This window comes from Sinocyclocheilus anshuiensis, unplaced genomic scaffold (assembly GCF_001515605.1).
Source record: "Sinocyclocheilus anshuiensis isolate Anshui unplaced genomic scaffold, SAMN03320099.WGS_v1.1 scaffold260, whole genome shotgun sequence".
Taxonomy (NCBI): Eukaryota; Metazoa; Chordata; class Actinopteri; order Cypriniformes; family Cyprinidae; genus Sinocyclocheilus; species Sinocyclocheilus anshuiensis.
Window position 1 is genome coordinate 2186173 of NW_015557134.1, and position 14750 is coordinate 2200922.

General features: G+C 36.6%; 2 protein-coding genes across 2 annotated transcripts in view; both read right to left on the reverse strand.

Annotated features, from left to right (window-relative positions):
* The window catches only part of LOC107678046 (protein turtle homolog A-like), a 35779-nt gene extending 29099 nt beyond the window's left edge, over positions 1-6680 (reverse strand). The window contains exons 1-3 of the mRNA XM_016473159.1: positions 6458-6680; positions 800-884; positions 468-662 (exon numbers count right to left, since the gene is read on the reverse strand). Coding sequence (XP_016328645.1) covers positions 468-662; positions 800-857 — 253 coding nt within the window. The 5' untranslated portion in view covers positions 858-884; positions 6458-6680. The remainder of the gene's footprint in view (positions 1-467; positions 663-799; positions 885-6457) is intronic.
* Positions 6681-10707: 4027 nt separating this feature from the next.
* Positions 10708-11221, reverse strand: LOC107677999 (transmembrane protein 230-like). The gene is made up of 3 exons (XM_016473084.1): positions 11123-11221; positions 10921-11043; positions 10708-10848 (listed from the first exon to the last, which is right to left on the reverse strand). Exons 1-3 carry the CDS (start codon positions 11219-11221, stop codon positions 10708-10710), a joined length of 363 nt encoding a protein of 120 aa, XP_016328570.1.
* Between the last annotated feature and the right edge of the window lie 3529 nt (positions 11222-14750).

Consider the following 14750-nt stretch of genomic DNA (forward strand, 5'->3'; position numbering starts at 1 on the left):
ATTTTAGATCCCTTAATCTGCCACATACCTAAACTTAACAACTACCTTATTAAAAATTAATATCGGCAAATTAGGAGTTTATTAAGGGAAAACTTAGTTAATAGTGAATATGTGTTTCCTAAAGTGTTACTATACATTTTATTTTTGATGCAAGGCAACAGTGCTGCGAAAATTCCAACACTGTTATTTATTATCCATTAATAATTTTTACTCCAAATGTTATTTTTTTATTATAATTTGATAGATTTTATTTTAATGCATGGTAACAGTTTTGCAAAAAAAAATAAATAAATCAACCCTGTTATTTATCATCCATTCATCATTTATCCAATTTTACGTTTTTTATTTTATTTTAATTTGATAATTTCTTTTTCTTTTTTTATGTAACAGTGTTACAAAAAATCCAACCCTTCATGTGCCTGAGGTTGTTGACCCCTGTAAAAAGCTCTCAGTGTTTAGGCACTCACCGTCATAGTTGGGATGCACTCTGGGATCGTGCACTCCAAACTGGATGAGGATGGGGATATCATAGCCCTGACGCACCCACTCTATGACGTGCTGAGGAGCAGAGCTGCCCTCATCCAGGGCTGGAAGACTGCATGTCAACACTGCAGTGTCCCCTTTTTTGGCACGGACGTGGACTTCAGCTGCACTTGTGTGATCTAAGATTATGAGAAAATATATGGAAATCTTGTAAATAACAATAAAAACTATACATATATATTTAAACTAGTGACTAATAAAGAGAAGAAGGTTGCTGTGTATATCGGTTGTAAAGTAATTACTGTATAATACTCACTGAATAGGGACAGCACTGCAACAATGACTTCCAACAGAGGAAGAATCTTCAGTAGCATGATGGGTATTCATACAGATTCACATACCTGAAGAACATCAAACATACAAGATCAAACGACAGGCAAACAAACCTCAACCACAGAAAGCATTATGCTAAACGCGACCTGACTAGTGGATATGAGCTAAACCATATAGTATGTCACAAACACATCCACACCTCCTTTGCTTTGCCTGTTCCTGTAATCTCAGAGCACACAGGAGGACTATGGGATCTTATGTACGCATTGTATTGTATATACACAGTAAGCTCAACAACATCTCTGAATTGGACTAATTCATCTATAAACCTAAACACAGTTGAAAGGAAAGGTGTAAAATGAGTTTGACTCCAGCATGTGATGTCTTGAACTCATGAGAAGACGCTCATGACTGTGTAAGCCAGTTAAATTGAGTTTTCCAGCCGTAAATGTGATTAAATACACTGTAACTACCAAAAGCCTCTCTCATTTATTACATATCTATGCAAAATTGAACATTTGCATTATGATCTAATTCCACTGAAAAGCCCTTTGTTTTCAAATATCAATTATATATCCCATATCTAAATAACACACTTACTTACATGTATATATATGACGCTGAAACTTTAATATTGTAAGTGTGAGACAAAAAAACTACATTTTACAACATAGAAAATGCATGTAACACATTACAAGTAATGCCAGTTACGTAATCAGATTACTTTTTCAAGTAACTAGTAAAGTAACACATTAATTTTAAATTTACAAGAAAATATCTGAGCTACTTTTTCAAATAAGTTAGTTTTCACATTTTTTCACTGACAGCTCTCCTGTCCCCATGTTGAGAGAAATTGGGAGTGAGGCGAAGAGGTAGATGCACTTCCTTCAGCCCAAATCTTATTAATTTCACTTGCCAAAAATATAACTTTTGGGGGTTTTGTTATTAAAAATAAATAAGTAAACCACGCTTAGGTGACAAAAAGTAATGTAATGCTTTACTTTCCATAAAAAGTAACCAAGTAACTCAATTAGTTACTTTTTATTGAGCATTACTATATTGTAATGCATTACTTTTATAAGTAACTTTCCCCAACACTGTTCAGGACACTGGTGTCACTTCTTGGCATGTCATGTTAGCTACTCATATAGGCTATAGATACTGATCTACTTAACCTGTGTAATGATGATTTACAAGTGCGAATACCATCAATAATGACCATGTGGGTAGACAGGAAGTTGTGATACCACTGCAAATATGCCCTCAATGAATGCCCGAATGTCACTGAGTCATCAGTCTAACACTGCATGTCTCCAGTAAATCATTAACACATCAAGAAGCAATAGGTCTGTCGGGCGACGCTGGAAATACTAAAGCGTGTGACTTGTGCAAAGGGTAAAGCTAGCGCTCCACTTAGCTCACTGTGAGCCTGTGCACTACGCACCAGCGAACAATGCAAACGCCTGCTCATTACCCCCCACGCAACGAGGGAGAGCCATTCTTGAAGAATCCTGAAAGGGGTCCCACCCATAAGACAATCCCACAGGTCACACGTTTCTCACCGCACACTCGGCTACCAGTCTGTTTCCTTTGCTAGCGTCTATTCAGCCATTCAGAGAACATGTGGTACAAAATCATGAGAACTTGAGTAATTACTTAGAATTTTTGTAAAAATGCAATGCATCAGCTCTATAAACCTGTTTCTCTGATAAAAGCTGGTAGGGAAGTGCTCTGTTACTGTTTGCTGTGTGTTCCCACAACTTAAGCTAATGTTCTAGCAAGGTTTTCTCAAAGTTGTGAACAAACTTTGCTCCAGTAATGTTAATAGAACAGTTGTCTAGACTTTAATAACATTCTCAAAATGTTATTTATACATAATTAATTGTACGTTTTTTTTACTAGCATTCTTGTTGCTATTTACTACTTGTTTCAAAACATTTAGAGAACATTCAAAAGTAACATTCCCAAAATGTTTGCAAAATTATAAAATTAAACTTTCCCTTTTCTAGGCTATAAGGTTCTAATAACTAGGACAAAATGGACATTTTATACATTCACAAAACACTGAGAAATAATGTTTTCAATCTTAATGGGAATGTTAGCCACATCTTAACACCATCCCAGCTAGACCAAAGTCCTACAAAAATTACTAAGCACACAAAGGCTGTCTTTTTGATTTACTGTTGTAGCGGCAGTAAAATCCAATTTCTTAACCTTCAAGGGCAAGGGTTACAGCACTTGATCATTGTAAATCTCATCTAACCAAAGAGCAAACGTTGAATTATACCATTTTCTGTCTTCAAATGACACCAAACTGGGACCATATTGTGGGATATGCTAATTCAAGGCACTGAAAGAGTTCAATTTGGTCGTCCATTCATTCTTGGGGTTTACAAAGGACAGGCTGAACTCATGTCACAAATTTCTCAAAGTCTATAAATCTGGCTGTGATGGGAAGGAACCGGGCCAACTCGAGCGTGAAAGCTAAATATAGACCATTCATTACAAGCTTGAGCTTAATGCAAAAGGATCACCAGTCATTCAATTATTCATATCTGACCTATTCTGCATTCAAGTAAAAAAGGATGACAATGAAACTCAGAAATGTTGTTTAATCAAGCTGGGCTGTAAAAATGTTCTAACGTACCAGATAAAGAATATTAAAGTCAACAAAAAACCAAACTTGACACTAAAACTTTTTTTAGTTCACTATTAGCTTTTGTAACTCTAATTGTGTCTGTAAAAATGTAATAACTTGCACTTCCAACTTTCTTTTTCTGCTGATGTCACTAAGGCCACACATTTAGTGATTGTTAAAGCAAAATCTGCTACAGGTTGAGGGGATGACATATTTTTGTAGACCAAACCCCAGAAACATTAGTATTTTATACTTCTGGTTCCATCGTCCTGATGTTAATGGTTTTTTAAATGGGTTTTTAGTTAAGTGACTGAAATAAGGTCTGTGGTTTACACAAGGTCAAGATATTTTCACGTTTTATTCAGTAACATCAAATACATCAGTAATATTCCCTTGCAATTTTTTTTAAACTTTTACTTGTCTTGAAAGAGGTGGTTCCTAACACGTGGCTAAATGGGACTACAGAGGTTTTCGGGGACATTAAACATTAATATTATACAGGAAAACTTCTATTCACTAGTCGCTTTCACAGCCTCGTTGTGTTTTTTAATCACACTCTCACAAACTATTTTAACTACAGATTTTTATTTTTTTTTTAAATAAAGACTGAAAGAGATGCTTAGTGAAGGTGACACTGAAATCATGTGACCGTGATATAATTTGTTTATAACCATGTATGTTTAAGCTTTTTACCTCTGGTGATTGTATTTAGGCTTCAAAATAATAAAAAAGTAGTGTTCCTTTATGAAGATTTTCATGATAAATGATACGTCAAAAAGCCAATGGAAAACTCCTGTTGTTGTTTTTTGTAGAGGGAACCAGGGTGATGCCACTTTGCATCCAAAAATCTTTACTGCAGAACTCTATATAATAACCCCTTTAAATGTTTAAATTCCCAATTTGTAATATTGTGTCACTGAATATTCTATTTCACTTCATGAAAGTAAAATGAGATTCTAAGGGGGCTTCATGTTGACTTTAAATGAGGCCAAAGATGTAACAAAACCTCTCATAATTGTGCTCCTCTGAGATGTGGCAAAGCAATAAACTAACCTGAGCTTCAAAGAAGCACAGAAAACATTGTAAAGGATGAAGCAAACAAGAAAAATTAAACACTAGCAACCTTACTCTTCAAAAGCTTTTAAAACAGAAGTTGCGTCATACTGTGAAAGCGAGTCCTACTTTACAAACGCATTTGTTCACTAGAGCAAATAAACAGATCATCTACAGCAGCTGGACCTGAAACTCTGAGGCTCAGAGCAGATTCCCTGCTGACGTGATCGCGGATACACCGGAGCTCACGGATTTACTCAGCCAAATGGACTGACCATTGATTTGTAGAGGTCAGAAATGTTAACCGACTTTCCTTATTTTACAATGCTTTAACAATACCCTTTTTATGAACAGATGATGCCGCCAGATGTGCACTTAAAAAAACATCCAAACACATTTTAGAATGATAATAGAGATTTAGCTGCTATCGGTGGGTTGCTTTAGACCATTATAAACCTGTTAATCTAAAAAAAAAAACGAAAGGAATGAGATCACTGTTTGTATAAGGAAAAACATTCAGTCAACCCAAAAGTTGGCCATGAATTTGTCAGTCCTTACCAACATGCAAATTCCTGCAGTGGTGCAAACACAAACAAAACTAACAGAGACAGAAATACGCACGTACAAATTCAAAAGTGTCAAACCCTCAAAAAACGTCATCAGACATTTGGTGAGGAGAGAAAGTGCCATGTCCACCATTGTGTTAATTATAGATTATCCACTGCTAATAATTTAACACCATTGCATATGCAAGCATCATAATCCATACATTGCATGGTGCTATGCATGAATGCTCACTGATTCATGACAGCTGGGATCAGACACAGACTCTCAGCGTAATCCAGGATAATCTGGCTTCAGTGAGCCTGGAAAAAGTGACCGATTAATATCACTGTAAATAAGAGCGATGTCCCTACATTCACTGTGGTGTACTGTGAATTTGACTACCTTACGCATGCGACTGACTCAGGATGTACACGTGAGTCACACTGGGCTAACATTTGACCAAAAGGAAAATCCATTGTCACAACCATTGTTTACACTCAATAAGGATTGTTTACACTCAATTAGGGAAGTTTGATCAATGAAGGCTTAATGAACTTCAGTAACGGCAATACAATAAGAGTTACCTAACCCAAGGAGGGGGGGGGGACAAGATTAAATGTCCAAATACAGGAATGAATTCAGGTTGATTGGGACACTTTTTGCCATCGAAATGACTTGGGAAAAGTGTCCCAATCAACCTGAATTCACCCCTATGTTGTATTGTAGATGAACAGGTCAGAAATTGATCTACAACATCCTGCAAGCATCTGCTGGGTAGATTCTGGAAATTCTGCTCAACCTGCCCCCACAAATCCACTTGGACCCCTTGCAGGGGCAATTAAAACCCTTTAATTCGTCCTCACTGAACTGCCACTGACAGTCAAACGCTAGATAAATCCCCCACTACTCAAACAAACAGACAACAACAACAAAAAATGCCATAATCTACTTTGTATCAATAGAGACAAATGAGCATATAAATGTTGCTTACAATATACTACTTAACTTTGGCAAATGGACATGATCCTGTGCGTTATAATATAAAAACGGATAGATAGATAGATAGATAGATAGATAGATAGATAGATAGATAGTTTAATCACATGATGAAACAGTAGAGTAGGAAAGTATGTAAACCATATAGATGAAGTGTAGAGTGACTGATGAACATAACTTATTAAAGATGATAAGCGCTTAAGTAGCCTACAAGCAACTTAAACATACTCGGAATTAAATAGTGCTGCAATTACCGTTCTTTCGGTTTTAGGATTACACAAACCGGACAGAAGTGTTTTTATTAGCTACACATTACATTTTTAATCTAAATGTTCCTTCTTTCCAACCTAGTCTATCTTAACGAACGGAACTTACAGTAAGTCAGAGTAAACTGTTGTTTATACTCACCTGTATCACGTCATCTATCAGCTGTGGTAAGCAGCGCTGTTTTGCGTTGAAGACAGAAAAATAGCCTACCACGATGAGAATTATTCCAACAGTAAGAATTTATACTCTCTCAGCGTTAATTCCATATCACAATCAATTCTCAAGGACAACTTCTAACATTCTGCCAGTGATATTTCGTTTTTTTTCGTTTCTATGAATGTAGTGAGGAAAACGAAGCGCATAAACTTTGTCTCTATGGGAGGTTTAAGCTCGCGTATCAGCGCACCTCTCGCGTTGAGTTCACTCACTCCTCCCGCTGCTGTTTCACCAAACTAATGCAAAACACGGGCGCGCATGCGCAGAGCGCAGTCAGCGCACACGGAGAAACAAATTGACCAGTGCACACATTTACACATAATCAGCTGTCACGTCTACAGAAAGAATCGGTTTTAATAACAGTTACACTTAAAATGTTAAATGTTTTGCCAGTCGCAAGACAACTGAAATTTAATACAGAAAAACGTTTTATTCATCAGCCCTACATTTTTACAGCGTAGTGTGTTTCACTATAACTCTGACCTCAGTCATAATAATAAAGAGCAGAGGTGTGTCTGATGTTGTACTTTGGTCAAGATTCTAAACTTGTTTGTCATCTGGACACACGGAAATCACTCGTGAGACTGCAAAACCCCAGTAAACTAGTAATCTATGATGACTCGCGATAAGAGCTGGCATAGAATGTGGTGTGGATAAAATGATAGCTTAAGTGGAAGTTTGCCATGGGTGTTGCCATGAATTTCAGTGCAGCTAAACCATATTTAAGTGTTGTATTGTAAAATACAAAACACGTACTACAATCTATTATGCTTTAACTGCAATGAAATGCATAGGATCATAATCCAAGATAAACTTTATCTTTTTCTTAACAAAAATTATTATTACTAATATTATCATCACGGTTAATAATAATAGTAGCCTATGATAAATTTTTATAGGCCTACTATAAATTAGGCTACTATACCGTGTCTTATAGGATCGGATCAGGGTCAAACAGTAGTTTGCGAGCCCCCTAGCGGTGGCAGATCACATGCTATATATAGTGGGTCCAACACTTTCAAATACTGCCCACTAGAGGCCAGTGAGTTTCTTGTGTTTTCTCTTCAGTACAGCGAGCGTCTGTTCACATTCGGAAAGGAACACTACCCTGCTGCATATTTCACAGTATATACTTTAATACTATGTAAAACAGTATGCATTATGCACCAATTAACATTCCAAACAGCAGTATGCTATGTTGCCCTCATTATGTTGCATGATTAATTCTGCAAACTATATCTAGTTTTAAAGTTGGTAATAGAAACTGTAATGAGTCAAAAGGATACACTGAAAAGAAAGATATGAAGGCTGATATTACCTCTGGTTCAGTAACACTGAAATCTGAAGGTCAAGTGCAGCGCCTTGTTTTATTGGATACCCAGTTCTCTGCCTTCTGTTGTACAGCCTACTTCACATTTTGACAAATGCAGTAGTAAATAATCCAGGTATTCGATAAAAGTTTAATATTTAATATTGCTCAGAATACAATACTTATCTTACCATAAAACAGTAAGAGAAGTATGGTTGTACTGTACACCATATAATGAGTCTATTGTGTGTGTGTATATATATATATATATAAACAGACTCATTATATGGTGTACAGTATGTATATATATATATATATATATATATATATATATTAACCCTTCGTATGCTTCACTTAAAATAATTAAATCAATATACATAGATATCAAAAACTATCTAAAAATGTTGACTTTTCATATCCTTCAGTGGATCTCAAAATATAACTTTTTGTTCCCTCAAAAATAAGAAGCAAAAGAAGGTGAATATTAATACTTCCTTCAAACACTTTCAATAAAATGAATAAAACCAGTTTATTCCACAAAAACAATACTGCATAGCAACTAAACTACCAGTCAAAAGTTTGGACACATCTGCTCAGTCAAATTATTACTATGTTCGACACTTCAAAATAATGGTAAGGTCATTAAAATGACAAAATAACAAATATGCAAGTATGGGAACACACATAAAAATATATGAGGAAATGTAGTAAGCAAAAAAAGGAAACAACATAAATATCATAACTGTAACCACCCTTTGCCTAGATTCTACCTCTGTATCCACCTTATTGTTCAACGTGGATGTAAGCTGTTTTCGGTTTATTAGTCGCTGTAGGGAAATAACGAGAAGAATAACAAAGTGCAGTCAATGGTGAAACTTCAGTAAACGCTCTTACGGGAAAAATAATGTGGATATTCAGGACTTCAAGAGGTGCATCCTGGGATACTTGTGTCCAAACATTTGACTGATAGTGTATATACAGTAAATCAGGGGTGCCCAACCCTGTTCCAGGAGATCTACCTTCCTGCAGAGTTCAGCTCCAACCCTGATCAAACGCAACTGAACCAACTAATTAGGATCTGAAGGAGCACTTGATAATTAGACAGGTGTGTTTGATCAGGGCTGGAACTGAACTCTGCAGGAAGGTATATCTCCAGGACCAGGGTTGGGCACCCCTGCAGTAAATAATGCTTCATTACAGATAAATAAATGTTCTAGCTCAGTGGTTTTCAATCCTGGTCCTGTGGACCCACCGCTCTGCACATTTTGTGCGTCTCCCTTATTTAACACACCTGATTCAGATCATCAGTTCGTTAGGAGAGAGATCCATGAACTCAGCTGAGTGTGTCAGATAAGAGAGACATACAAAATGTGCAGAGCCATGGGTCCCCAGGACCAGGATTGGAAACCACTGTTCTAGCTTTTAAAACAATACTTTTTTAAGTTTTATAAAAGCTACGAAAATATCAGCATATTTCTCATTGGCCTTTTATGTATTTAGCTAAATAAATACTCTATTTTGCTTAATATTGCACTTCTGTTTTCTTTAGGTAAAATAAAGATAGCTCAATAAATTAGGGGTCCACCGATATGTGTTTTTCAGGGCAGATGCCGATACAGATTATTACAGATCAAGTAGACCGATAACCGATATATATGTCTGGTGTTAAAATTAAAATGTCAAAATTAAGAATAACAAGGGCTCTGACAAAAACTGCCTTCCCTGGTGTTGGTTGAGTGTAGTACTCCCACACTGTACTTCTTACTCGTATTCCTCTGTGCATCCATCTACAATAAGGGTAATATAAAGTTTCAAAATTGAAACCCGGTGTGGGTGTTTTTATATCACTGTATTTCTGAAGGAACCCGACTGTCTTCAGAAAATTTTGGATGTCATTTTCATTTCATCTTGCATGTAATATCTGATAAAGCAGCGTTTGTGAGTGGAGCGCTGCTTTGTGTACAGCGTTACCGGGGAAACCTTGATCTCTACCACTCCAAAAGCACCTCCTGCTGGCAGAGAATGAGTTTGAATATATATGCCGCCACAAATAAGAGTGTAAGTCTGTGAAACACTGATAGTTTTACTCAAATGATCATGAAGTGACTCTCAGAGGGAGTCGGAGCAGTTCTGGAGATGTTGTTCATGTATTTATGTCCTCATGTACTGATACGACAGAAGCGGAAATCACCGCGAGCGTCGCACACTTTGTATGTGTAGAAAACAAAACAGCGCGTCTGTGCCATTTACATACACAGAGACAAGCAGAACATGCAGGATTCATATTTAAATAGTATTTTTGCGGCTTGATATTTACAGATACTAGTCCATATCGCGACTCTATTTAAGTGTACTGACCTACTTTTGATTAATTCATCCAAAATCATAGATAATATTGAGGTGTTTTACAACTTCAGTGTAACGTTAGTGGATTGTGATTTATTGCAAATTAAACAACGTCTGCTGCTGCCTTACCTTTGAGAGACAACTGATGCGTGATCACTGAAGCAGCTCCAGTTAGCAAGCGCTTTCAGAGTGAGAGTGAATTCCAACTCGTGACTCCCAACAAATCAGATGGGCGGTGGGCGGAGATTGCTTTAGGCCACAGTGGTGAGTTCTGACAGGCTGCATCAGAGCCAAATAGCACGTTTCAAAATTAAGTTATTTTATCGGCTTTTGAAAATGACCGATACCGATAATCATAAAAATGCCGATAATCGGTCAACCCCTACAATAAAGCACAGTGTGCCACAGTTTCTCCTCTAGAGAAACTCTGAGTAAACAGAGAATGAAAGTCTAAAGGCAAATCATGCAACATCTGCAGAAAACACATAAAAGTAACAGCATTCAGTATGACCAGATCCATTCAGTCATCAAAGTCTGGAATGTCATCGTAAGAATAACCACGGTAACCCTTGGAAGCATAATAAGCGATCCGCAGATGATAGAATCCGGGAAGAAAGATCAGTATGCCGATGATGAGAACTGGAATCGTGCGATCTGGGTACTAGAACAAGACCATACATTACTGTCTAACATACTGACAGATATTTACAATACTGCAGTTTTGTTTACTCACCATAACATTAATGTATCCTGCCAAAAGAAGGGATCTAACAACAATCAATACAGAGCCAACCAGAAATAGGAATGTTGCCAGCGCAATAGCCTTGTAGGGTACTTTAGGTGGTGTTTTCTTGAACTATAAAACAGTGTTTATTCATTTATGCTACAAACAATATAATACAATTTAAATATTTTATTGCATCAGTGTTTCTCACCTGTAGGTCAATGTAGCCTTCATCACTATCTGTCAGCCTGGAGTATTTCACATTATTGTTTGGGGCAGCACTGGCTGTGTTGTTTCGACTTGCCATCATGATGATGTTTAAGCTTATTGGCACTTGAAGATAGCAAACTAGCGTTACACCGTGATTATCTGAGAGTGCATCCAGCTTTTGATTTGGTTTATTCTGGAAACCAGAGAGAACGTTTATAATAACTTAAAATACAGTACATGCATCGCAACTAGTGCAGCAAAACTCATGTTGTCTTCAATCACTTTCAGACTATCATGTTTACTGTCTAAATACCAGTCCACATAGAAGTTCCAATACAGTAATTTGATAACATCCTGGTGATAATCTATTGTCTCAAGATAAGTCATTCTTTAATAGCAGCTATTGAATAATTAAAATAAACCCAAGAGGTTATTTATACAGACTGAGTCATAAATCTTGTTTCCGACTGTTTCTGCTTTATAGTTGGTGAGTTTATAGAAGCGTTCGTATACTCACCAGCTCGTCTCTTTTAAGTAATATCATTTCACTAAGTGACAAAATAACAAGGGACGCGGGGTAATTTGATGTCATTTCGAGCCGACTGAGTTGATTTTTAACGGCTACTTCCACAGCACTACGAAAACTTAGCTTTCTTTCCCCTTGAAAACACTGCTCAGTGCTCATCCTTGTGTGGGCCTTCTTCTTCTTTTTTTTCCTTTTTTTCCTTTTTTTTTTGGCATACCGCACTTATCAGTGCATTACTGCCATCTGCTGGTGACTCGGATCAGAAACACTTTCCTTGTCGCCACAAATAGCCGCGTTTCCACTGTCGGGCCAAAAGCGGGCGTGCTACTGCGTGCCAGGGCCAGTCGCGTTTCCACTGTCACTTCCGGGGCTTGATCGTGCCTCTTCGGTGCTTCCTCGGGGCCCAACGGCCTGGATTTTTTGGCCCGACGAAAACCTTGGGCCAAAGCGGGCCAGCTGGGGCTAGAGGAGTGGTTATGAACAAAGGCGGAGTTTCTCTGCGTCTGGAGAGCGTCAGCGCCGGATCATTTCATAAAGTTAACGGCTATAACACCAGCATTAAAGACTTTTAAAATAATTTTAGTTCAAATCTCACTTTCAGACAGCAGCGAGTGTTTGAAATTATAACTTGATCCGATGTGGATTATGATCACGTACCATACAAGGCAGAAATAATAAGCGATGCAAAAGACTATGCACGCTAGCCATTAACGTACGTAAACATGATAAATAGGCCTATGACCGCTTGAAGAAATCAGACGTCAGCTTCTTATTCTCTATCACAATCGTTTATTTATTTATTTAGTTAACATATTTTATCTGTCATAAGTCTCCTCTCGAGAGTTTAGCTACGCGTATGTCATACAAATATAATAATGGTTTTTGTTCGGGAGCTTTTATAAAAATATAGAAATGATCATTTCTTTCTAAATGTAATGTTTATAACTGTGACTACAAATAAACAGAAACAGACTCGACTGAATACGTAGGTAGGCTATGTTCATACCGCTTTATTTCTGGGTGACTAACGTAATTTTCAATCCTGATAAATTAATTCATTATGATCAATGCATGCATCACTTATTATTGTAAAACATATGCTTTTGGATTTAAATCTTTAACAAAGCATGCAAACAAACGGCCGCTTTTATCATGTTCGTTTTGTGATCGCGCTAGTTCCAGTGACTTATTTCTTATTAGTTTTCTGATAACTTCTCTTTGTTGGTGAAACGATGGGGTTGCGTGACGTTGTTCCTGAGAGGCGTGTAAAGGGCATAGCCGCGGGAACGTATTTTGTCCAGGGGGGGCTGAGAAATAAAACTTGTGGGGGAGGGGGGGGTCGAGTTAAAAAATAAAATAAAATAACAATGAACCACAAACTAAGCATTCGTTTTAAATAAGGGATAATACCTTATTTATTTGGCTTACAACGCAAGGCTATATCTTATTCATTTTGTTAATAAAAGTTAGATGTTTAATATCGGTATATGCGAATTTGCCATTGTACTATTTTATGTCTGATGTGTTAAGATAATAAATCACAAACTATGATCGTTTTAAGGTAGCCTGAGGGGAAATCCATATTCATTTTGTTTAGAAAAGTTCAGTTTAATATTGGTGAATTTATCATTGTACTATTTTTTTTTTTGTATAGCCTTTTTTCATTAATAATAATGAGCCATAAGCATTCGTTTAAAGTAAGGGGAAAATCCAAAAACCTTTCATTTATTTGTGTTACAACGTAGGTACATCAGTCTTATTCGTTCTGTTCATAAAAGTTTTATGTTTAATATAAGCGACTTTGTCATTGTAGCATTGCTGATGTTGTGTGTGTGTGTGTGTGTCGCTCTTTCTCTTCTGTCTCTTTGCTATGTCTGTAGAAATGGTCGTTAATTCTTAATTTGGGTACTGCACAGACGTTACAGGCAATAAAACAATCAGTGGCGTAGCAAGTCAGCCCCGGGCCCATATGCAAAAATAATAGCATTTCTTTGCAACGTTATGGGCTTCAACTCGGTTAACTTAACTTGGGCCCTATTGTTGATTTTTCTTAAGTAAATAACGTTACGTGAATCATGACTAGGCTATTCACAAGCTGATTTATGGTATAGGCTAAATGCGTGGAAATGATATTTAAAGTTTTCAAATCCATTATTTGTAGAACGCAAGCACCCAATAATCGCAGCTTTGTGCTTTGTTACTACAAAGTCTCAGCCTTCTGTCAATTTTATGATAAAATACAAACAACAAATGTGTTTTTACGCTCTTTAATTCGTAGTGAGATAATTCGCCTCAGTTCAAGCGGCATATGAATCAATGATGTTTTTCTCTTTAAAATTTGCTGCACGAAATAAACAAATATTTGAATGCATGAAAAAAATCAGAACAATTTAATACAAACGAATGTCTCATGAAATCGATCAATCAGAGTTTTAAAAAACATCAGTAGTTCTGCATTTTATTGCTGTTTTTATGTTAAATGTGAAGAATGACGGATGCCACAGATTTTTTTTTTTTTTTTTGCGGAGTAGCCTATAGGTGGAATTTTCACATTAACTTCATAACATGGTTTTATTATCGTAATTTTGACTTTATTCTTAAAATAGTATGACGTTAATCTTATTTATTTCGTTATTTTTTCAACGTGGCACTAAAATGCTGCCGTAGGCTATTTGTAGCTACTGAATGCAAACACAATTTTGGCACAGCGGCCCAAAAAACAAAATAAAATTAAAAAAGTAAAAAAAAAAAAAATAGTGAGGGAATATTTTAATTGTTTGTTAATAAACGAGTGTTTTCTGAGTCAGTGTTGCACAGATGAATTTGACGAACCTGATGCCATCTCCTCATTGGACGCGCCTTTAGAGAGAAATGCATCTTTACAGATTACATAATGAAAGGGTTTTTGTTTTCGATTTGAATTATTTCGTTTTAAAATAGTAATTCTATAGATATATGTATCATGTCGGTGAAGCGCTCCTGCTCAAGACCAAGACAACAGAAAGCACATCCTGTTTGTTTTCCTGAATTATTTTACAAAAGCACAGGTTTTTGTTGATATTGTTTGTGAGTGCACACAAATAAAAGTAGACACTTTACCATT

What these genes read in the sequence shown, in the direction of transcription:
- LOC107677999 (XM_016473084.1), bottom strand. Translation starts at nt 11,221, where the DNA reads ATGATGGCAAGTCGAAACAACACAGCCAGTGCTGCCCCAAACAATAAT. An exon ending in AAGGCTACATTGACCTACAG is followed by an intron (nt 11,044 to 11,122) that starts GTGAGAAACACT and finishes ACTGTTTTATAG; the next exon opens with TTCAAGAAAACACCACCTAA. An exon ending in CAGGATACATTAATGTTATG is followed by an intron (nt 10,849 to 10,920) that starts GTGAGTAAACAA and finishes GTCTTGTTCTAG; the next exon opens with TACCCAGATCGCACGATTCC.